The sequence below is a fragment of the Muscardinus avellanarius genome (assembly GCF_963383645.1).
Source record: "Muscardinus avellanarius genome assembly, chromosome: 8".
Lineage (NCBI taxonomy): Eukaryota > Metazoa > Chordata > Mammalia > Rodentia > Gliridae > Muscardinus > Muscardinus avellanarius.
In genome coordinates, this window is record NC_137794.1 from 105,687,787 (window position 1) to 105,713,016 (window position 25,230).

The 25,230-nt window shown below is 39.9% G+C and overlaps 1 protein-coding gene across 1 annotated transcript in view; it reads right to left on the bottom strand.

The window, feature by feature from the left end:
- IPCEF1 (interaction protein for cytohesin exchange factors 1) overlaps window positions 1-25,230 on the bottom strand; it is a gene marked incomplete at its 3' end in the record, with an annotated part of 70,016 nt that overhangs the window by 23,061 nt on the left and 21,725 nt on the right. Inside the window, exons 3-7 of the mRNA XM_080700151.1 lie at window positions 22,834-22,907; window positions 20,986-21,057; window positions 13,663-13,721; window positions 12,095-12,183; window positions 1,036-1,408 (exon numbers count right to left, since the gene is read on the bottom strand). Coding sequence (XP_080556277.1) covers window positions 1,036-1,408; window positions 12,095-12,183; window positions 13,663-13,721; window positions 20,986-21,057; window positions 22,834-22,907 — 667 coding nt within the window. The remainder of the gene's footprint in view (window positions 1-1,035; window positions 1,409-12,094; window positions 12,184-13,662; window positions 13,722-20,985; window positions 21,058-22,833; window positions 22,908-25,230) is intronic.

A 25,230-nucleotide genomic window follows, 5' to 3' on the forward strand; every position in this document is an offset into this window, starting at 1 on the left:
TTTATCACAATGGCAAACTCTAAACTGCACCTCCGACTCCCCATCCTCTCCCTGCTCAGTATCTGACATCAGGAGCCTTGTTTTACTCAGAATGAATGAGCCATAGACATCCAGAGAAGTCAAGACATGGTTGAATAGTAACATAAAGAAAAGTTAGTCCTGAATAAAAGGTGTAAGGGCTTGGATTTAAAATTTCCCCTGTACATCATGGATCAGACCAGGAATCCATATTTAAAGGCTTGGCAAGACTAGAGAAAATGAGTCACTGGGGATGTAGCTGAGTACTGTATATGTGACCCAGCCCACCTTGCGTGAGCATCTGTTCTCTGATCTTCTCCCCTCCCCTTCCTGTTCATGCCCTTAAGACCTACAGCCATGGCTCCAGCACAAAAGCCAACTAACATGAACTGAAAGCTCCAGAACTGTGAGCCCTCAAATAAAAACCCTTTTTCCTCTAAGCTTTGAGTGTCAGATATTTGGGTCACAGCCATAAAAATTGGTGACTAGAACACACGGGTAGGACCAATTATCACAAAGTACAAAAAACTTATGAATTTTAACACACTATTAACTCTTCCCTTTAGTTAGGACTCAAAATGGCTTTCAAAAGCCTAAGCTGTGCTCACCTTTATACTTAAAGGTGCAGGTGCTGGCCTCCAAAGAGCACACAGATTGTTTACTAATTACTTGGGCACATTTGGGTGCCAATATGTGGAATGGCACAGAGACAGAGGCTGATCTAGGCTCATCTAGATCCTTCAAAGTAATATTAGAAAAGCAGACTGCAAAGCCCTGGTTTAACCATCACATGTCTCACAGTTCTAAAGCATCTGGATAGTGACATTTAAAGCTTCTAACTGGTGATCTGGACTCTGAAGTTCTACAAACTCTACCCAAGATTGGCCCCACACAACTGTCTAAATATTGACTCGCCATTCATGAGTTTAAGAATCCTGGTGACAAATTCACATTAGGTTTCCATATTTATCATCAATATTAATTCTCTAAAGGAGAGTAAATAATTCCTTAGTTTACCTGGATCCATCATCCTTGACTCAGTAGGCTTGTCTGGGACAGTCAGATGATCTTGATTGCTACTCAAAGAAGAAGTATCGTCACTGGATAAAGAGTTCAAAAACCCACTTTCTGGTGCAAGGAAGCTGTTTTCTGAGGTCTTGCAACTACCAGTCTCTGAAGGTGCAGGTGCATGAACCTGCACAGCGAATGTGAGGGCGTGTCCCACATCTTCAGCAGCGGGTGAGCTATTAACTATGTCAAGCCAGGACTGCCTTTCTTTAGATCCCAAGGAAGACAGGCTGCTGGGTGTCTTTGTCGTATTTTCCAGGGAAGAGGAAGAACATGATGCTTCTCTCAGCTTGGGTGAGGATGAAGATCCCTGCCGTGCAGCCTATTTTCCATAAATAAATAAAAAAGAATAAAAGATTGTGATTAAACCATCACTCTCTACTTTCCATTTTTAATAAAGGCACCCTGGTGTTGTTTCAGAAAGTGACCAAAAATAAAAAAGTCAAAGGCTAAATGTATATTTATTTTTGTCTGATGACCATTAGGATCCCATTCTTCCAAAAATGACTTAAATAAACTTTGAATTCACCATTCTAGGATCTGAAAATTTTTTACAGCATGATCTGCCCTGTTCCTCAATGCTCTCCAGAAACTTAAATGCCTTTTGGGGGAATTCTTTAAAATATTTAAGTATGGCCGGGCCTGGTGGCACACGCTTGTAATCCCCGCACTTGGGAGGCGGAGACAAGAGGATCGTGCAGGTTCGAAGTCAGCCGCACTGACTTTAAGAGACCCTGTTTCCAAATAAAAAGTATAAAATAGGCCTGGGAGTGTAGCCCGGAGGTAGAAGGGCTTCCAGAAACTCCAGTACCACCAAAATAAAAATAAAAATACTACTACTACTACTACTACTAATAATAATAATAATAATAATAATAATAAATAAAATACTTAAGTATGCTTTGAGAGAGAAAGAAAATGATAATCTGTCACTGAATTCACACTGATGAAGCTAAATCTCTTGACACAGGTAATTAGGAGAAAGACAGGAGGGGAAGGGCTTGTAGCTCAGTGGTCTAACACTTGCCTAGCATACACAATGCCTCGGATTCCATCCACAGCTCTGATAGAAGGGCAGGGGCAGGGGGCGAAGGGAGAGCACCTGCACCCTGGAGTCAGACAGCCAAACAGGAAGCAAAATTGTGTTGAGTGAATATCTGTGCTGTGTGCACAGCACAGATTTTTTTTTTAAGATTTAAAAAAGTTTATTAAAAAGATAGAACTACAGAAAATAGAAATACAGAAAATAGTTACAGCCCCATGCCAAGATGGCATGAGGGGGGAGGGTGGCCCGGGCCAACTCACCAATCCCCCAGCACAGATATTTAAACCCCAGAATATTATCCACATATTCCTTAGCACATGGCCGGTATCCACTCATAAGTATACAGTTTAGTTGAAATCATGTTAACTCGTTTGCTCTCCAAAACACTTAAAAGCTTTAGAGTCTTAGCTAAGGTGAATAGAGTACATTTGGGGCATCTTAGTTCATTCAAGAAAAGCCAAAAGCTGCACCACTGACATTGAGAGCGGGTTGATAATGAGGGATATTCTCAGTCTTCTGTCTTTCATGAGTTTTCTTCTTTCTTTCTTTCTTTCTCCCTTTCTTTCTTCCCTTCTTTCTTCCTTCCTTAATGTTTTTTCATATCAAAATAAAGATTTTGTAACTCTATGTTGTTCCTCTATTTTTAATTTATTGGTCAATGAAATCCAAAAATCTAGGTTCCAGAGTTCTCTAGATTAACCCATATTTCCAGTAGCATAAGACAGGCATTTTGTGGCTCTGTTTTATTATACCAAGCTTTATATCATGCAATGAAATACTACTAATTTCAAACATTCAAAACTCTAAGAAGTGGCAATAAGAAGATTGTTAAAATGAAAAAAAAAAAAACTAGGATCATCTTCAAAGTCTCAGAATGATTGTAAGTAATGGAGTATGGTTAGTCAGTATGGCCCTATGATTTTACAAATTCTAAACTCTGTTTTAATGGGAAAAGCCAGCATTTGCTCAAGGTGTGCTCCTGTGACTGCATAGTAACAAAGGTTATCAAATAACCAATACATCTACCTTTAAGTAGATTTATTGCAGTATACCTTTAAGTAGTGTGACATTAAAATATGTACTTAAGATACAAAATGATCGCCTACATTTTCCCAATAGTACTGTACTGCCATAGACATGAAAAGGTTCTATTCAGGAATGTGTTGAGAATCTTTGACACTGGATACTTTAAATCTCTCAGACCATTTAATAATAGCTAAAAGATCAAAGATCTATACTCCACATATAATCATATACTCCATTAAATAATGTCTTATATATCTAGAGGAGGGAAATATATAACCCCTAAACTGTCCACATGAATGCCAGGAATAGGTTATACATTACCAAGATCTACAAAATAAATATTAAAAGCAGTGCCCATGATGGGCTGGTCCTAACACACCCTCTATTTTGAGCTACTTTGGTAATACTCAGCTTCTCTGTGATCAGCTTCCTTTCCCAAAAAAGAAACCAAGCACGAGCTTTGCCTGGTGCTCCTGCTGATACTACTCTAATTCTATTAGAGCAAAATGGGCTATTTGAGAAAAGGGCCGTGTACCAGTTGCTGCCACGTTTTCCCTAAGTTTTTTTTTTTTTTAACCTCAATAAACTGCTTAAGAGACTAAGGAAAGTTGTGTTAAATGCGAATCAGAAAAATTTGTGGAGTGTATCCCTGCTGAGTACTACTCAAACACAATGTAAATGCTCACGGTTCATTTCCTCTAGGAATCATCCAAAACTTATGAACTTGATTTTAAAATGAAGAGAAGAGTCAGGGAAAGAAGAAAGGCAAGAAGGAAGGGAGGAAAAGACCGAAGGCAGAGATGGAGGGAGGGAAGGAAGGAAGAACAGAAAGAAGAAAGGAAGGAAGGAAGTAGAGTAAGGAAAAGAAAATGAGAAAATGACTAAGTGTATTAGATACGCATGGATTTTTACTAAAAAAGAAATTGACAAAAGACAAATTAAGATGGATCTGGATTTCCATTTCCAAGCATCCAATACGGGAACGTGTTTTATAGACGATGCGGTGACAAAACACAGTTCATTATTTCTAAGATCCTGTAGCTTCCAATGGCAAGGACCAAGAACAAAACTCTCCGCTCAGTGCCTACTATGAACCATCCATATAATATAATCATAAAACTCCCAGTGCAAATGAAAGTAGGAAGTCCTGGCAGTCTCTTCTCTTCATCCTGCTTCTGCTGGACTAAACATGAGCCCCCTTTACTGTCACTTCAAATGCCAGGAAGCCTTCCCTGATGGCTTCAGGTCCAGGTGCGTGTCCATGCTTGGTGTTCCTGGGCTTGCTTCCTTTAGAGCCAGAGGAATACCATTTTATTTGTTACCTTACTCTGTAATTGTTGACTGACTGCTAACTTTTTTGGTGAACTTCTTGAGAACAGACTGTTTTTAGTCATTTTTGCACCTCCATTTTTTGCATCTGTGCCTGACTTATAGTTAGTAACAAATTAATGCCAACGAAGAATGGATCAGTGAGCCAGTTATGTGAAGCAAAGTTCCCCAGAGTAGTTCAGCATCTTACTGAGGAGTTCTCTCACACTTGCGATAGAGTTGCTAAAGGTGATTCATCAAGGAGTTATTGGTACCAATCCCAATGCAAATAGTCCCAGAAAATGTTCTTATCCTGAAAAAATTATTTTACTTAATTAGAGATTAATAATTCCATGTGTTTTCATTATTTCATAACATGTGGGTTTGAAATCTTTTATTTTATGAGAAAAATAAAGATATTTTAAGGATCTCAGTTTGAATTAAAGGCTATGACATGATTATATTAAAGAAATAAAATTTAGTTTTCCCATTTTCTGTATAGGATATTTTTATTTATTAGAGAAGCCAAATTGAAACATTAGTCCCTACATCATTTTTTGAGTTGTTTTCAAAACACAAGTTTGACATGGAGAAAACTAACTTAAAATAGCCACCAAAGCCTGTAATTAGGAAGAAATGATTCAGCACGTAAATCTCAAGCAAGATTGGAAACATGGAGGGGGGGACTATATAGGCATAAGATAAGTCCAAATACAATTAAACCAAGTGAGAAAAAGGAGGAGGAGAAGGAGGAGGAGGAGGAAGTTGAAGAGGAGGAGGAAGAGGAAGAGGAGGAGGAAAGTGCATGGTACACAAATTATCTTTCTTTTAATTGGTCATATTAATAAAAGCAAACCAGCAAATTATGTTAAACCCTAAGAGGACTGTGTTTGCATTTCTTCTATATTTCAGTACTCCCAAACCAGAAGAGTGTGTATACAACACTACCTCCTCTGTCACAGACCTCTGCATGACCTTGGACAAGGAGCAAAGATCCACTCGTCACTCCAATCACTGGAATCCAAGTGACTTTAAAGATGTCATGCAGCCCCCAAGTCTTATTCACTGGCTTCCTGCCACCTCTGTTGCCCCACTCCCTGCCCCAACTGCCCCCCTAACAAGTGGTGATATTTATAGAAAACATTCCCCTCCTGAAAATCCTTCAGTAACTGACCATCACAAGTTTTTAAAAAGTACTATTGTCTTCATTATAAATAAGAAGGCGCCCATGAGCCCCTCTTATTCCACCAGCCATGTCTCCTTCAACCACCTTCTGCGTTCATCTATCCTTTCCAACCACACTGGCCTTCCTTCCTGTGCCTTAGGCACTGCTACAGCATCTCATGCAGATCTTGAGAAAGCTCGATCAGGGGACCCGCAAAGGCGTAGATCCCCCAGGAAGTATGTCTAGCATTCCTTTCTTCAAAAAAATTATTTTAGGATTATTTGGATCAATATATATTATTGGAATTTAATCTATAAGCATTATAACTAAAATTGATGGGCAGCAGCTTGTGAGAGACTCAGGCAGCAAAGTTTTTTTTTTCCCAAGGATAAAGTTTGGGCCAAAGATTAAGTTCAAACTGACCTTAGTTAGGGCCAATGTATAAGATTAAGTTCAAGTTGGCCTTGCAAAGTGAGACAAAGCACACTTTCTATCATTATTTAAATGTCTGACACCCTGCCCCTGAAGTCTGTAAAAAAATTTTTCCTGTCCTTGAAGGTCCTGCTTTCACGGCTATGCCTTGCTTTTTCGGCCAAAAAAGAAAGTATAAAAATTGTAACAAATCCTATCCAGGCATGGTGGCCCACACTTGTAATCCCCACACTTGGGAGGCTGAGACAAGAGGATCGCACAGGTTCGAAGCCAGCCTCAGCTACTTAGTGAGGCTCTCGGCAACTTAGTGAGACCCTGTTTCCAAATAAAATATAAAATAGGTCTGGGAGTATAGCCCGGAGGTAGAAAGCCTCTGGATTCCACCCCCAGTACCACAAAAAAAAAAAAAAAATTTAACAAATCCTGAATAAAATTGGAGAAGCTTGTAGCTGGTCTCGTGTGACAGCGTCTTCTCTCATGCGACCTTGACTCTCCTCTCACCAACACACGAACCTCGACTCTTGCTAGGGCTGGACCCCAGCAAGGTACATCTCTGGTTCCTTCCTTCACTGCTTTGCTATCTCCTTTCCATCACTTTCACTTCAACTCAAACATCACCCCTGCAGGGTCTCCCCACAGGGTAAACAAGGCAATTTCCCCTTCACCCCCAGCATTCCCTAGCACATTGCCCTATTTTATCTTTACCCCACTTAGTGCTTGAAATAATTTGTTTAAATTACCAATTTATTAACCCTTGCCCCTTTGTCAATTTAAAACTTGAAGATGCTCCAGGGAAGGGGGATCATCCAGCTCAGTTCAACATTCCCAGTCCCCAAGAGTCCCTGGCACCTAGCTGGTGCATAGGTGCATAAAAACGTATCAGCTGCCGGATTGACAGATTTATCAAAAAGAAACAAACAATATACTATAAAAAATTCTTAATTTCAAACTATTATGTACTTGGTTACTTTTATTTCTTTAGAACCTGGCCTTTACATATGTAAAACTATTACAGGAATTTTGTGAGAACCAAATGAAATCATCTTCCTCAAGACTGTGTGGAAGCCCTGGACAAGTATCAAGTATTATTTTCTAATCCACATTGGGAAATACTTAAAGCAAGGGATTTGTGGTCACGATAATCTCCTACTCATCCACCTATATATCCATTAGATATTTATTTAGTTTCAAATATGAGCTTGGCACAGTCATAAATGTGTAGGTAAGCAAAAATGATATTGGACACCACCTCTGACTTTGAGAATGAACAAATTAGATAATTAAGTCAGATACAAAAAATCTAAAATATAGGGCAGATTATGATAAAAAAAACATGGAAAAAAAGCATTAAAAAGTGCTACAGAAATATAGCACAAGCTCAGAAGAAGGAAGGGTTATCCTGACACAGAGACTGAGGAAGTCTAAGAGAATTTGTACTTGGGGAGGACTTGAAAAATATGTAGAAGGTGGACCTGGAGGAGGATTAGAGGCGAGTGTTTCCTGCAAGTTGAGAAACTTTCCTCATTATCAGTGCCCAAGCAGGAAAGTGTGGGAAGCTCTTAGGAAATAAATAGGCAGTTTCTTGGACCAATGACAGAGGAGGAATAGGCAACAGGACTATGATGGCAGTTGGAAGAAATTCCAGGGTCCTTTGAGAAGCAATGAGGAGTCACTGGAAGGTTTTGTGCAATAAATCAATATTATGAGACATGTGTTTTAAGAAGACCAGTTTGGAGGGGGCTTTGAAGAGGAGAAAGAGACTAGATGCAGAGAAAAAAAATGAGCCTCCTACTTCAATAACCCAAGCAAGGGCCAATGCAGACCGGGCCTGGACCTGGGCAATGGGACAGACGGTAGGAAGCGTCAGTGGGACGGCCACCATGCTTTGTGAGCAGGCTGCCACGATGAATTTCAAGAGCAAGGGACAAACACATACAAGCAAGTTTTTAAAAAGTCTTAAAATCAGTTAAGTACATGGTGAATTTTTCTATCTTTTTTCTGATAATTTGTACACTATTACACACGTATGAGCCTTCCTGATCTTTGTATAAAATAGATATTAAATAATCAAGCAACTGTTGGCAAACAACTGTTCAAGACCCACTCTGTCAAAATTAAATCTGAATTTCTAAAATTAATCTTACCCCCTTCTGTGTTTAATCTTCAACTTCTTCCTTTGTCACTGGCCAACAAACCAGTTTTCAGGATTTATTTTTACTTATTGCTTCTTGGGCTTGCTTTAGCTGATTTATTTTTTTCCCCTCATTTGTGAAAGGTTTAAAAGTGTGAAGACTGTTATATTAAAATAAACTGCATGAGCTACTGGAAGCTGGGATTGCAAGTATTTGTCTCTCCTGCTTCTCTAATATTTGATCCACCTACTGGGGGTTTATCTTCCAAATATTATCAAAATCCAACCATTCCATTTTTCAATGACCCCACCGCTATCCCTTGATAGAATCACCATCTCCCATGGTAGTTTACTAACTACCCTCCCTGAGTCTTCTTCGCCTCTCTGCCTACTCTCTCTACTCCCTACAGGTCAGGGTCACTTCCACACACCAGCTTTAGCGATCCTTTTCACGTGGAGATTAGTTATATCACTCCTCTGCTCAGATCTTCCAAGGGCTCCCCAAACAACTCAGAGCAGATCATCAAAGTCCTTGCCTGGTCCTCAGGTTTCATATGGTGTGGCTATCCCTGCCCCTGGAATCCATCTCCTACCATGCTCATATCAGAGCACCCTGCTCAGCCACATTGGACCAAGAAGACCCGGGCTATGCTCCCTTTGCCTGGGAGACTCTTTCCCACTGGATGGGTCTCACAGTGCCTTTCAAGATTTCTGCTCAGATGCAAGCTCTCCATGGGACACATCTGGACATCTGGCGACTCTATTCACTGGTACAAAACAAGCTTTACCCTGGTACTCCTGATCTCTCCCTACTCTACTTCCAATGACATTTTCATTAAGATATTGAATGTTTATTATCTGTCTCCCTCAACTAGAAGATTGGCTCTGTGCACATGGGAATCACTTTGAGTTTTATTCATTGGTATGCCCTGAGTTCTGAGAAAAGGGAATCCAAATACTTTTTAAGTGAATAAAAAGTATATAAGCACAGATCAGGGTATTAGAAAATATTTCTTAAAAATTATACTTGGGCCAGGCGTGGTGGCACACACTTGTAATCCCTGAGCTTGGGAGGCTGAGACAAGAGAATCGCACAGGTTCGAAGCCAGCCTCAGCTACTTAGTGAGGCTCTCAGCAACTTAGTGAGACCCTGTTTACAAATAAAATATAAAAAATAGATCTGGGAGTATAACTTGGAGGTAGAAAGCCCCTGGGTTCCACCCCCATTACCACCAAAAAAAAAAAATTAAACTTAGAAGAATATTGATGAAGGAGATTTTCAGTAATGTTTATAGGTCTTAGATTACTTTGTAACTTGAAAATTGTCAGGTTGAAATAATCAATGAAGTTGGTTCCTTTTGGCTCTTTTGTGACTATCAATAAATTTTGAATAATGGTTCTACAAATCATCTTTCAAAGTGAAACTTAACTCCATCTATTTTGAGCCTTCTAATAAAGTCTGTCAAAAAATCTTTATTTCTAATTCCTTTAAGAATAAATAAATGTTCTTCTCACTTTTAATACCAAGTACCCTTCTTACAGTGAAAAATCATGAACCCAAACCTGTTCTTCACTAAGGGAGGATCCTAAAGCATCTCTTATTCTCTTGTGGAATGTGGTTTAGCCCATTAGGAGCAGAAATCCTAACTGGTGTTGAAGTTTTACTGTTTATCTTTATGGCAACTAGAATAAATGAATATTAAAATTTTTCAAGACAAAATTTTTGAGATAATTTTTCTTGCAAAATGAAAATTCATTGCCCCATATTTTAAAGAAACAACTTAAAAATCACTATTTCTGTCTTAGTCTTGCATATCTAATTCATGGCTAGTTTATATTATATTGAGCCAAACTATAAAAATTTGTACACTGAAAAAAATTACTAATATTTTTTAAAATTTTATTAAATAAAATGCCTAAATGTCATTTAACTAAGTGCCTTGCAAATCTTCTCTTCAAAAACAAGAGAAAATACAAACAAAATTTGCCTGGAAAATATGTGAGCAGGAAGAACATATTCTGTTGCTAAGGGGAATTTAAAGTCTATTCAACATTTGTCTGTTTTCCAATAGATTTTCTTAGAAAATTATAACTTTCAAGGACTGTAAAAATTATTAACTTATAACTTAAGAAATAGTATTAGATTGATGATTCAGAAAACCCTAAGGAATCTTCTGAGTGTAGTGACCTAACTTGATGGTCTCATAAACATCCCTTTTCTAATTTGTTTCCTAACAAGCATCTCCTGAGTGTTGGGCTCATAAATGGACAAGTGTCATAGGGCAATAGAAAGAACATATCCCAGAAAGTCAGACCAACTGGGATCTCCACCATGGCACCATATTTTCTGGTAGTCTGAATGTGCCAGTCCATATCTCAAATCCTGTTTCCTCAACCATAAAATTAAGGCAGTAATACTACTTCCTCAGGACCTCAGCATAGGAAACAAGTTTTTTTTGTTAAAATCATAAATAAAAGATATTAACCACAATGGATAAATTGTGATATATTAAAATGATTAAGTGATGGACAAATCTGACACCTTAAACTCAAGAACATCTATTTACTAAGAGAAACCATGAGTTTTAAAAATTGAAAGTTACATTTGCTCTCTTTTACCTGATATATATTTTTATCTGTTGCGTTAAATGTGATCAATATATATTGTTTGAATACAGACAATAATAAATTAAAAAATCCTATAAATCAAAAAGAAAAAAAGAGAAGTAGAAAAAAGCGACAGCTTAAAATGAACAAAAGCTTAGACGCACTTCACAGAAGAGAAAATTCAAATGGCAAATAGATCATGAAAAGCTGTTTGGCATCAATAGTAATCAGTGAAATGCAAATTAAATAATATTGCTTCTCAAGTCTGTTTGAAGACTGACTGATCATATATGTAGAGCATTTACATACGTCCTGGTACTATGTAATAGTCATGATATTCATAAATCTAGCTGACGGTGTAGCTCAATAATAGAGCAGGTGTTGAGTGTGCATGAACACCTGGGTTCAATCTCCCCACCAAAAATGTAAATCAATCAAATAAATAAATAAATAAAAGTCTAACTCAACTTCCCCATTGATCCTTGCCTGAAACTTTCTAGGCGCCATCCATCCAAATATAAAGCAATTCTCTGAAGCTTAGTAGCAATAAATAATAATGGATTCATCTCATACTTCAAATCAAATTTGGATTCCTCCCTAGGCAAACATAAATAATTCCACATAAGTGTGTGTGTGTGTGTGTGTGTGTGTGTGTGTGTGTGTGTGTGTGTATTTCCGCAGATTGGACCCAGGGGCATTCTTTCACTGAGATACACTCCCATTCTCTTTTTATTTTTCATTTTGAGACAAGGTCACACTAAGTTATCATGCTTTGGCCTTGAACCTGTGATCCTCCCGTCTCAGCCCTCCAAGTACTAGGATTATAGGCATGTACCACTGCACCTGGCTTCTACATGTACTTTTAATGCACTAACCTATCTTTCTAATGCTACTTTCCTTTTTACACTATTTTAGACACCCTTTAAATTCATTTTTGCATTGTTTTGGTACAGGCACCTAGACAAAAAAATGTTCAATTCCTGCTGAGAACAAGTAAAGTCCAGAAACATGTGAAGCGAGTTTGTGCGAGCACTGGCCCATCACTTAGAAGCCTTTGCATTTGAATGCATCCTCTGAGCAGGATGCATCTTTGGGTCACAGGTAAGTGTCCTGTTTGTCATAGCAGCGGAGAAGGCTCCAGATCTGCACTCTCAGAACCGCTCTTGCCCTTTGGCAGGTACCCTAATTTAGCCAAGTCTAATATCTTTATCCGTCAAGATAGTGTCAACCTAACTGGAAGAAGTGATGTCACACATGTGATCGTGACCAAGACACTGCTCACGTCTGTACGTACCAACGGAGAGGAAGTGGCGGGAGAGTAAGGGGGCGGTGGTGTCTCTGCAGCTCCTTCGGGATCTTCCTGTTCACTTTCGCTGTAACATTCTAAAACACAAACGAGAATGCTTAGTGCTTCCGCGCTGGCACCGCTTCCTCCATAATGCATGAGCCGAGGTTCTTCTCCATCTGGCTACTGAAGTTCCAGTCCAATTCGGAAAGCACGAATTGAGTGAGCTACCTAACACAAAGGGATGACTTAAGAGGAAGACACAGTGGCCCTCAGAGCTTCTGCCCCCAAAGGGCATCTGAGATGCAGAAAGGGGATGGACCAGAGCTCCGGGGAAAACAAAAGAATTCATCTGAGAGGGTGTAAGTCATATACTAAGGGAGCAAAATATCAGTAGTAGTGATGACATTTCATAACAGGAATCATAATGATCTCAGTGAGCTGAAACTGGCCAGAAACTAAACCATCAACAAGAGCACAGAGAAGGAAGGGAGCAGCAGCAGGAGCAAGCTGGCCGAGCCATGGGTGTGGAGACCTCGAAAGATACAGGGGAATGCAAAGCTTTTAAAGATTCCAAGGGTCTTATCATGGAAGGACTTAAATACCAGGATGAGAAGAGGCTTCTTACATAGCTCTGCCCTCCCCAGCCTAGGGGCTTACTGTATGGGAACAAGGACACCAATTTCACAACATTCTACTGGACTCCTTCATTGTTTCCGTCACATGGCCACTTTTCAGTTTCTAAATTAATTTTTTTTTTTTTTTGCTGTACTGAGGCTAAAACCCAGTTGTACCTCCAAGCTCACCCCCAGCCCCATTTTTTATTCTTTATTTGGAAACGGGGTCTCGCTGAGTTGCAAAGGGCCTCACTAAGTAGCTGAGGCTGCCGGTGAACCGAGATCCTCCTGTCTCAAGCCTCCCGAATGCTGGGATTACAAACGTGCGCCACCACGCCCGGCTTAATATGTTATGATCATATCTTATATAAAAAGTAAGAAACTTCCTACTTCCAAATTCCCAAGTCTCATGTGGTCAAGTCTGAGCATTTCATGAATAGTATCAGCGCTGTGGCTCTGGCATCTAAATTCTCCACTCAAAGGAGTAATTGTATCATCAAGAAGAATTAAACTCCTGTGGCTTTATAGCCTGTGTTCCAATCTGACTTTCAGGTTCCTAGGACAATCTCAGATAACTAGTCTTAGCGCGCATCTGGTGGAAATATTAAACCATCAGAGGAAATGGTGAGATGGAAATTACCTGGTTGGATCAAGACAAGCTTGAGTGCATGAGTAAGAATTCAGTAAGTGGAGCAGGGAACCATTTTCCTTGGCAATTGTCTGAGCTATCAGTGCAGCCGAGGCGGCTGGCGAGTGGGCAGGTGTGAAATCATCCTAGCCGGCCTGGGAAGCTCTATTCCACTTCGGCGAGTCTGTGAATCTGTCTTGTCTCCGATCACTCCTAATGCCAAACTAGGTTTCATCAAAAATCAGACTAAACATAGAACTTGACATTGTTTTTTCTCATCCTATCCCATCCTACTCTCCTGTTCTGGCTCAGAAATTTGAAATAGCACCCACCTTCATCCTTGGTAGTGGATTCCCGATGGACTACAGCGATCCCGAGCTTATTTAACCACCTAAGAGGCAAAGGAAAGGAAATGTTAGACCAAAGATCTTGGAATCCTTCCCATTCGCCTCCCCCCAGACCCCGAAGCAGGGTTTCGTCCCAGATTCATAATGAAATTAAGTCCTAATTCAACCGTTAGTCTGAATATTGCCAGAAAGAGCATAAATTTGTGAAACGGAAACATAAGATCTCTGATTTTACAATATTTTCCTTACTCGGGATATGCACCGTGAGATAAGTAAGGTAGGCTGTTATCCATTTGGCTAAGGTGGACAGCTAGGTTAAAAGTTCTAAATAGATGAACAAATATAACTTCTCCTGGAATCTTGCATTTGCAATTTTTAGCAACCCTCAAAACATTTGCCAAGGAACTTAGCCCTTTGCCCATTAACGCCATTTTTCTATCACTCCTAATAATGTCAGAAAAAAATAGACTATTCAATTGTTTTTTTTTTTTTTTTTTTTTTTTTGGTGGTGGTGGTACTGGGGTTCCTGGAAGCCCTTCTACCTCTGGGCTACACTCCCAGACCTATTTTATATTTTTGAAATAGGGTCTCTGACGCTAGCATGGCTGGCTTCGAACCTGCATGATCCTCCTGTCTCTGCCTCACAAGCGCGGGGATTACAAGCGTGCGCCACCACGCCCGGCTTTTTTTTTTTTTTTTTTGGTGGTACTAGGGGTGGAACCCAGAGGCTTTCTACCTCTGGATTATACTCCCAGACCCATTTTATATTTTATTTGGATACAGGGTCTCACTAAGTTGCTGAGAGCCTCACTAAGCAGCTGAGGCTGGCTTCGAACCTGCACAATCCTCCTGTCTCAGCCTCCCAAGTGCGGGGATTACAAGCGTGTGCCACCACACCCAGAAAGACTATCCATTTTTAAACCAGGAACATCTCTGTGTCTATCAGTAAAAGGTCAGAATAGAACTTGACAGATATTTCTAAACTGGGGAAATTTTCAACTCCTTAAAAAATTGTACGTAAGGTAAAAATTGACAATGTACACTCTTCTACTGATTTCTCCTAGACAAATGTTAAGTAACTCAACTCTGGCTTACAACCTCAGGCCACTGTAGTTCTACCTCAAGATTTTAGTCAGGAACACATTCTAAGACACAATTTTATTTTGTGTCCTGTTATGTGATACTATGTATGAAATCCAGGAGCATTCTGAATCTGAACTACACCTCCAACCTTTTTATTTTTAATTTTTAAATGAGGAATTACTAAGTTACTACACGTTGGACACAAAACTGCTATCCTCTTAAGTACTGAGATTACAGGTGGGTGCCACCGAATTCGGCTCAAAACACAAATTTGTAAAAGATAAAAAACAAAATGGGCCTGTTTCATGTATTCTTACTTTTATAATTTTATACTTAAAGGGAAAATGTTGTTTTGAGACAGCTGATACTTCAGTGATTTGCTCCTTATTTATTTTGAGTTTTCTGTCATTTTAAATAGTCATATCATGTATTCATTTTTTAGAAACCAGAGTATCCAACACTGACCTAAGTCTATCAATATCAGCAAAATAACAACAATGCTTTGCGTTTATGGGTCCATTTACAGTTTTCAATTCTTCTCGTCTTCCAACGCCTCACGAATTACTCAGTACGCTACACTCACACCGTGGCATCAATACTGCACATTCCCGACCTCCAGTCACCCATTACCCAGAACTCCTCACCCAGTCTTCAACCAGCCATGATCTGGCTCCATGCATTATTTTTAACAAAAGTATACTAAGGTTGGTTTTTTAAAATAAACCCAGATATACCACTTCTCTGAGGTCAGAATATTATAGTAATACATGTAAGTCTCTGTTTGTAGCAGCACACTTCACAATAGCCAAATTATGGAATGGGCCTAGGTGTCCGTCAACCGAGGAATGGATAGTGAATCTGTGGTACATACGCACAACGGAAGTTTACTCGGCTATACAGGACAAGATCATGCCACTTGCAGGAAAATGGGGAGCACTGGAGGATTCATACTAAGTAATATTAGCCAGTCTCGGTAAGTGAAGGGTTGTTTGCTTTCTCTCATAGGTGGAAGTTAGAGAGAAATTAAAAAACAAAAGAGACTAGATCAATTAAGAGAAATTCTAGTACAATGGTGGAAGGAGATTACATGAGGGAGGTGGGGGAGGGGAGGTAGATTTGATGAAAGACCCAGTTCAAGTCATGCTGTGTGCATATATGAAATTATCAACTCTAATCTCAGAAACAGGTACAGGGAGGAAGAGGGAGCAAAGTGGGATGCAGAGGAGCACACACCGGGTGCTGTGTACGATTTTATCACTCATAATCTCATTATGATGTATAATTATAATGCACCAATAAATTTTATGTATTTATGTATTTATGTATTTATGTATGTATGTATGTATTTATTTATTTATTTATTTATTTATTTAGTGTACTGAGGATTGGACCCAGGGAAAATCAACCTCCAAGCACCATCCCCATACCTGTTTTGTTTGTTTTTGTTGTTTGGTTTTTTGTTTTTTTTTTTAAACAGTGTCTAAGTTGAAGTTGCTGCAGGTGACTGTGGAACCTGTGATTCTCCTGTCTCAGCCTCCCAAGTACTGGGATTACAAGCGGCCATCATCATACCTGGCTAAAAGTATATTTTTAAAAGTGAAATAAAAATAGGAGAAAGAAAGGAAGAAAGAGAGAGAGAGAGAGAGAGAGAGAGAGAGAGAGAGAGAGAGAGAAAGAGAGAGAGAGAGAAAGAGAGAGAGAGAGAAAGAAGGAAAGAGAGGAAGGAAGATTGATTTTCCACAAGAAGGAAGATGAACCCAGTCTCTTTTAAGCCCCCTCCTTCAAGCACCATGAAAAACCCAAGCTCTCTACTGGCCGATGAAGACTGGACCGTGCAGGACCCAGGCCACAGGAGCCCAAACACTTTATCAAGTTCCCATGAAATAATAGCAAAACAAAGAAATAGAAAACCACAAAAAATATAATAGCTAACACATGTATAGAAAATAATTCTCAGCCTTGATAACATTTTGGGAAATGCATATCTAAACACAGGGAAAAAATTACTTCTAATTAGCAAAAATTTTTTAAATACGGTTGGTCTTTAGTACTTGGGTTAAAATGGAAAATGAACATTCTCAACCAATGTTAAGTTAAACATGAAAATTCACATAGCTGATTTTGAGCAGGCAATCTGAGAGTATTCAAGACTTAAATATATAGTCCCTTTGTCCAGTAATTATAATTATAAATATCTATTTTATAAAATCACAACTTCATGCACACAAATGTGAAAAATGTTAACTGCCCAGAAGGTTATAAGAGAAAAAAAGAAAATAATTAAAACAACACATCCTACCCACTAATAAAAAAGGGAGAAATAAATTATGATTGATTCTACTGATAAACGTTATCACGAAGCTAACAAAAGACTGAAGAAGGAAGGGCTTATCATGACCTGGAAAAATCCCAACATATTATTGAAATGAAACAGGTGTAGAACAATATGTCTAACCTGTTCTAATATACTTTAAAAACATATATGTGAGTATGTTCATGAATTGTCATGCACTGAAAAGTGAAAAGAAGGATATACATCATACTAGCAAAACTGAGGAGCCTGCAGAAGAGAGATTGAGTCGGAAGGTTTCGCTGGAGTGTGGAAACTCTTTTTTTCTATTCATGCATTATTTACTTTTTTACAATAATGTTTTGTGTATTACTTAACTAAAAGAAAAATTTTAAATTACACTATAAAGCATTGATCAGATAAAAGCACAATAAATTGCATGATTTTTTTTTTGTACTGGAGATTGAAAAAAATGGCATTCTACCTCTGAGCTACAGCCCCAGCCCTTTTTATTTTTTGTTTCTGAAAGGAGGTTTTGCTAGCTTGCTGAGAATCTCAGTACATTGCTGAGTCTGTCCTTGAATCTGCGATCCTCCAATCTCAGCCCCCTGTATACTGAGATTACAAGCCACAATTCAATTCAGTTTTAAAAACACCTTAATAAGCTCTTAAATTATACCTGGTTTCATAAATATATATAAGCTGGCCTTCCTTCTCAAAAAAATAAATCATGTAAAAGTGAAATAGCAAAACTAAAAGGAAACAAAATAAAAAAATAATTTTTAAATGAGAGTTCCTGCGTCAAGAAAAGGCATTTCTGAGCCCCTTTCCAGAGCATGGAAATAGAGCAAAATGGAAGAATATTGACAATAAAGAAAAGATTCCTTTTAGCCCTTACCCAAAGCAGGTCCTTTTTCCTGGCATCATGAGTCACCTGTGTGACATACTGACGATTAATTGTCCAGAACCCTGTTTGACCACGCCCTTTCTAGAACCCACCAGTGTACAGAACCTCCCTTGCTAAGAACTTTTCTTTAAACCTCATGAAGGTACAAAACCTTCTATTTAGATGAATGCACAAGAGGACTTATATTTACATTTGAAAAAGGTAACAGATGTTTTCGGGGAGTTTGTTGTATATTAACTTGATGCGAATGTGTGTGTGTTGAATCCACTCAAGCGTTAGGAAATCAGCGTGCACAACAGGCGCGTTCTTCCCCACCAACAATCGGAGAAAGCAGCAACCTCCTGCCTTTGCTTAGAAACCAGCTCTTCCTTTGGCCTTAATTGCACATCCTTGTGTACTTATAAATTGAGGGTCTCAGCAGAAAAGGAGAAGGTTCTATTAAATTCAATTACCTTTCCTTTCATTGTTCTATGAGGAGTGTCACCACCCAGGAGTGCAATTCCCCAAGGAGATGAAAGTCTAAAACAGCCCATCGCCCCAGGGCCTCCCCTCCCTGCTCCCCTCTCTGCATCTCCCTTGCAGCAGAGAGAAGTTCACTCGGTGGCCCAGAGAGATTATGTAATATTGGCTTTAGAAAAATCATTTCTATCCCCCAAAATTCAATAGCAGTATGATAAATATTAAAAATCGTGATCTATTGGGTATAGACAGAATGGGCCCAGGTGAGCAATTTTCAAGCATGCATGGCACTAGAGAAGTTTAAAACTGAGGGTCAGAATAGCTTTGGTTCAGATTTCATGTCTATCTTGCTTGTAAGTTTTAAAGAGGAATGCTAACAGAATTTCAAATAAAATTAATAGCTCTGTATAGCATAAGCATTCAAGATCTCGGCCTTGGCTTTAATATAATACCAGCCCATTAGAGTCCATGGATCCTATCTGTAGCCAATACTCATCAAACATGGCTAGCCATTCAGGAGGCTCTTACAAATGGAGAACAAAAAAAAAATTGAAAAAAAAGGACTGAAAATGTGAACAGAAACAGGGTGGGTGGTAAGGTGACCAGGTGGGGAACTAAATAATTCTGGTATGTGATGTAAAGAGTAAATCTGAGCTGAATGTGGTGGCGCGCGCGTGTAATCTCAGCATTTGGAAGGCTAAGACAGGAGGATCACAGGTTTGAGGCCAACCTCAGCTACTTAGGCCCTCCAAAACACAGTGAGACCCTGTTTCAAAATAAAGAATAAACAGTAGGTCTGTGGGTGTAGCTCAGAGGTAGAATGCCCCTGGGTTCAATTCCCAGTACTGCAAAAACATAAAAATAAAATAAACAGTAAATCTGCCTGAATATAATGGATTCAGATAAGCAGGTAAGGATATTGCCTTTTATTGGTTAAAATAAACTGAGGAAAACTTTCGTAGGTTATGAGATATTTAGGACTAATCATTTATCTCAGAAGCTCAGTTTCATTGATCCTTAGATGGGGAGAAGAGAACTGCTTTGAAAAGAATCAGCCCCAGGAGGAGTGAGAAAAGCACGCAGGGTACTGTAGAGAGGAGATGCTGGGGACGGCAGGGGGATGCTGGGGACAAGGAGTCATCTGCACAGTTTCTCTGCCACCAAAGATCAGAAAGGAGCATTTGGACTTCGCATTTGGACTTCGCTGGAGGCTCAGTGAATCTGGCACTCACCATCACAGGCCCCTGGGACCTCTGGCCAAGACCTCCTGCCTTCCAGAGAGAGGGCTTGCAACCAAGGGCCAGCCACCCATGCAAGCAAACACACAAAGTGCTTTCACAGCAAAGTTAAAAAGCCTCTCCTTTTGTGTATCTGCTCTTAAATTTTTCTTTTCCAGATGCTTGAGAAGACCAAGAGAAAAAAGCTAAAAGGAGAAAGAGTAGAAACCACTTCTCTCTCTATCTACATGCATCCAAGACTTGTTTGGAAGAACTCAGTTGTCAAATCCTTGCCTTACGATGTCTAAAACCGGGTTTTCCAATTTTCTGTGAGCCATTCTGCCCTCATCTGAAGGGATGTGGTGGGGAGGTAAATACAGGGAAGAAATAAGATTGTTCCTGGCTAGATGGGCTGCTATGGCAGCACCTTGTAAGGAGGTGTGTGTGTGTGTGTGTGTGTGTGTGTGTGTGTGTGTGTGTGTGTGTAATGAAAGGCAGCTATATTTTTCTTAAGTTTCTAAAGCAAGAAAGCAAATAAAAATTACATAGGTCAGATGAGTTAAGAAATTATCATGCATCAATAAAATACATTTTCAGTTCTATGAAGAGTCAAAGTGTGTGTATTTATCACTAACACCCAGCATTTGCTGCAATGCAGCGCATAGTAGGTGTCTCAGATGTATTTTTGTTATGTGAAGGTGGTAAGAGACACTGAGCTTTACGAGAATCTAAACGGAATGCTCTCTCATGCTTCAGACACAGCTTCGACTAACAGCCATTGCCTCGCGCCAGGGGGGCGGAGTGGGCAGACAGTGACATTATTTAAACAGAACAAACAAAACGTAAAGCTCAGGATGTAAAAGTTTTAGTGAGATATACTGGGAGCAAGGACATTTCACCACATGTTCAGGGTGACACATGGGACGGAGCTGAATCCATGAGTTATCATACTAATCACACGGCACATATCAAAGGCCGTAGGGATGGATTTTTGTTTGTGGAAAGTTGCAAGTTCGGCTACAAAATGCTTTCAAGCTTTTCTCCTTGCAATGCTGATTCTCGTTTGAACATTTTCTTATAATGACTGCTGTCTACTCTTCTCAGCTAAGTGGTTCCCTCCGAAGAATTTTCCACTTCTTCCTAAAATAGCCATCGTGATATGTGTAGTTCTCCATAATGCTTCCGAAAACCAGAGATGAGAGCAGGATGATATGATAACTGCTAAGTAAGTTAGTCCTTAAAGGAACAGAAATAAAATAATAATAGACAGGTACCCAGGCCGAAGTCCTCCGCGCTTGACTAAGGTAAGCTCGCCCCCATCAGCACTAGGCTGACCCATTTCTTCTACTTACACATTCATTTCCTGCAAATTCTCAGCTGCAAAATAAAAGGTCTTGATCTGTGGATGGTTGATCTTGAAGGCACTGGAAGGGGAGAAAAGAAAAAGCATACAGAAACTAGTGGTAGGAGTCATCCATAGGTCTGCCTAGTTCCTCAGTCAACTAGAAACTCCGGAATCATCTATTTTCTTTATAAACTTTAAAAAAAAATCTGTTTTCAATAAGCATTTTAAGCCAGGCATGGTGGTGCATGCTTGTAATCCCAGCATTCGGGAGGCTGAGACAGGAGGATCCCGGTTCGCAGCCAGCCTCAGCTACTTGGCGAGGCCTTTTGCTACTCAGTGAGACCCTGTTTCAAAAAATTTTAAAAAAGACTAAAAAATAGGGCTGGGGGTGTAGCTCAGAAGTACAATGCCCCTGGGTCCCATCCCCAGTACTGCAATAAATAAGTAAATAAATAAATAAATATTTTAATAAGCATAATAAACATAATAAAATAAGTACTTAATAATATGCATCATCTAGCCCCTATTTCATATATGATATTGATGATCAATTTATCATGCCAAGGCTGAGTCTTAGCCAGTTAATAATTTCAACTGAAAACATAAAAGCAAATCCTTCTCTTTTCACTTGCTAACTGCTTTACTTTAAAGATCAAATAAATTAGAACTTAGAGTCACAGAGGTGTCACTTCAAAATACTCATATCAACTCCTTCAAATGAAGTATTGATTCAAATTCAATACACAGCATAATTTTCTTTTTAGGAAAATAATGAGATATGGAACTTCCACCCTGTGATAATTCAATCCGAAACCTTACTTGAGGCATCTTTTATTAGTAAAGGGGGCATGTAAGGTGGATTTTAGTTTAAAGAAAAAATATAAAACACTGACTATAACAAATAATAAAGCGCCTCCACTTTACCATTTAGACCGGAAGTCCTGCAAAGCAGGACAGAGTTTATTTTTAAATAAGCAACCCCAAACCACAAAAATCAACACACCCAACGTATCATGGAACACATGCTGCTCGACCAGAGTGGCAAAGAATTCGATTTTCTTCCAAGAAAACCACTAATTGCTCAACTAGTAGCACAGGTCAGTGGGGAAATGGCCTTTTCTGATAAGGCTGCAAAAGATCATTAAAGGTACAAAAAAAAAAAAGATAAAAGAGAGCATAATAAAGAGAACAAAATAAAGAGGCCTTAAAATGTAGGATGCTATCATGGGAAGAGCACTTGACAGAGAGTCTGGAGACCAGAATGCAGAGCCAGTTCTCCCCTGAGCCCTGACCTGGTCACAGACATGTAGGGCTGTTTCCTTCTCGGCAGAACAAGGTCTGCGATCTGGGGACTGCTTTATTTCTGCCAGTTCTCAAACCTTTTGGAATTAAATTATACCAGGGTGCAATCCCCAGCTCAGACGTCTCAGAGAATTCACTTCCAACAGTGCTGTTGACGGTACCATGAACTGAGAGAGACTGGCCTCGTTGTCGTGTTCACCGCTGTCTGGTAAGCCCTGCCTGTCTACTTGTCCATCTCTTTACAAGCTCAAAACCTTGACACTGGACCCTCCTGCTAGCCCTGGGTGGGAGCTGGTTTTCACTCCATCCCAAACTCAGCCATCAAGGACAGCCCATGCTGTAAAAAGCCCATGGGGGTGTAAAAAGCCTTCTACCCCACACAATGAAATGAGAGGGCAAATATTACTGTTAGTAGTGAAGGTACCAGCCCCAAATGTCAACATTCTCAGGCTTCTAGCACTGGCTTGTCTCACTCCCAAGTCACACCCCTCAGTGGACACCACAAGGGAAACCTCCCTGGCTCTTGGTCCTGAGGAGGGTACCAGTGACTTACTGCTTTTTCTTGCATTCCGATGCTCTTTCCACAGTGAAGTCAGGCAGGTTGACGAAACCATCTGCTTTCTCTGCCTGAAACAGACACACATCACAAACAGGAGTAAGTGCACCCATCCCAGGGATAAATTCACAGGGAACAGTGGAGGTGTAAATGAAGTGAGGAGAATCAAAAGATGCATCCTTGAGTGGGCATGAAGTGACTGTGGACTAAGTCCATATACAGAGTAATTGAGAGAAGTGAATGTCCTCCTGATAAGTCACCCAGGATCTTTTTATGAGAAGTGCTATGACTTAGAAATGGTCAGCATGGGGCAGGTACAGACCCCCCCCCCTTTGCCCCTTCCCTGTCTTTGTGGAATCTTGATGACAGCCCACCAGAATCCTGGTTCCTGCTGAGCCCATGGGCATCCTCAACACCATCATCCCCCTGCTCCGGTGAGACAAAGCCCCACTAGCATCCAAGATATTGGACAAAGACCCAACTTCAGAGTTAGAGCTACTTTGCTAGCATGGATCTACCTCCTGCTGGTTGTCAGGGCCTGCATGAGCCCAGATAAATAAAACACTTAGCAGACAAGAGGCATTATTTCCTCTCCCAATTCAGGAGGCAGTGTTCAGGAATTAGAGCACAGAGCCACATCTTGTAGAATCTTAGTTCTCTAATCGATGCCTGGAAAGGAAAGACTTCAGGAGAAAACTGATGCTTTTGGACACAGCGCAAATGCAGTACTAAATCAGCACAAATTTCATGGGAAAATGCAAGCCTCATCCTACCTCTCTGTGAATTGCTCATCTGGATTTTATGAAGAGTGCTTAGCTGAGCCACAGAGACGCCAGGTTGTCAGCAGTGGGACCCAAATCTCCTCTCATCTACTCTGTATCTCCAAGTGGAGAAATACATCCCATAAGGTTAAACACACATAAGTCAGTGCCTACTGGAATATGAGTACAAACGAATTTTGACTGTGCTATTTTGACGATGCGATTTTAATTTTAAAATCTATGAACCCAGGGCCGCAAGTACTCTTAGATCACTAGGTCATTCTGTCTCTTTCTCTTATTTCCAACTAGAAAGCAGCTTATGCTCCAGAAATAAACACCATGAGACATGCCACCCTATTGCCATCTTCTGGCTCTTGCAGGACTCAGTTTATCCAGTTCTTCACCTGCAATGCCTTCTAATAAGAATCAAGACCCACTTCTAAGGGGGGATTTCTCTTTTAAAAGAGACATTCATAGGTGTTTATAGTGAGCTCATCTTCACTCATATACCGGCATTATATATGCATACACCACTTAGCTCTCAATAGGCCACTTAATTACCACATGATGGTTTCACCAGTCCTATCACAAATGGAATACGAAGTATCCAAAACATGGAATGTCTAAGTCAACTTTTCATGCAATGTGCAATGATTCCTGTGGATTCTCAATTAGCTGTATATCTGGGTGTTGTTGGGAAAAACTATTAGGTTCTATCACTTAGATATACCCCAAAGAGTCAAAAGCAGGTACTCAGATAAATACATGTACAGAAACACTATCCATAACAGCCAAAAGGTGGAAGCAACCTAAATGCCTGCCGATAAACAATGGACGAATAAATTGTGGTATATCCATATAACGCAATCGTTTTCAGCCACAACAAAGAATGGAGTAGTGATACATATTATACATATAACATAGGTGAACTCTGACAAAGCTACGAAACCAGAGTCGAGTGCAGAGCAATTCCATTAATTCCAGAGGCTGAGGCAGGAGGACTTAAATTTAAGTTCAGCCTGGGCAACTTAGCCAGACCCTGTCTCAAAATAAGAATAAAAGGGGGCTGGGGTGTAGATCAGCGGCAAAGCGCCTGCTTTGCAGGTGTGGCGCTCTGGGTTCAATCCCTGGTCCCAAAAAGACAAAAAAAAAAAAAAAAAAAAAAAAAACCTGAAAAAAATAAGAAAAAAAAGCTGGAAGTGTATCTCAGAAGTAAAGCACCCCTGGGTTCAATATCTAGTACAAAGAAGGAAGGGAAGGAGGGAGGGAGAGAGGGAGGGAGAGAGGGAGGGAGACAGGCAAACCTATGAGGTCACATGTCATAGGATTCCATTTGTGTAAAGTATCCAGGACAGAAATCCATACAAACAGAACCCTGATTGCCGTTCTCAGGCCCTGGGAGGGTGAGAACTCCTTAGAAGATATGGGTTTTCCTTTGAGTGTGATGAAGATAATTTGGAACTAGATAGAGGATGTGGTTGCACAACATTGTGAATGTACTAAATTGACAGTGAATTGTTTACTCTGTGTGTGTGTGTGTGTGTGTGTGTGTGTGTGGCAGTGGGGATGGAACTAAGGGGCCTTCTACCTCCAGGCCACGCCCTAGACTTATTTCATATTTTATTTGGAAACA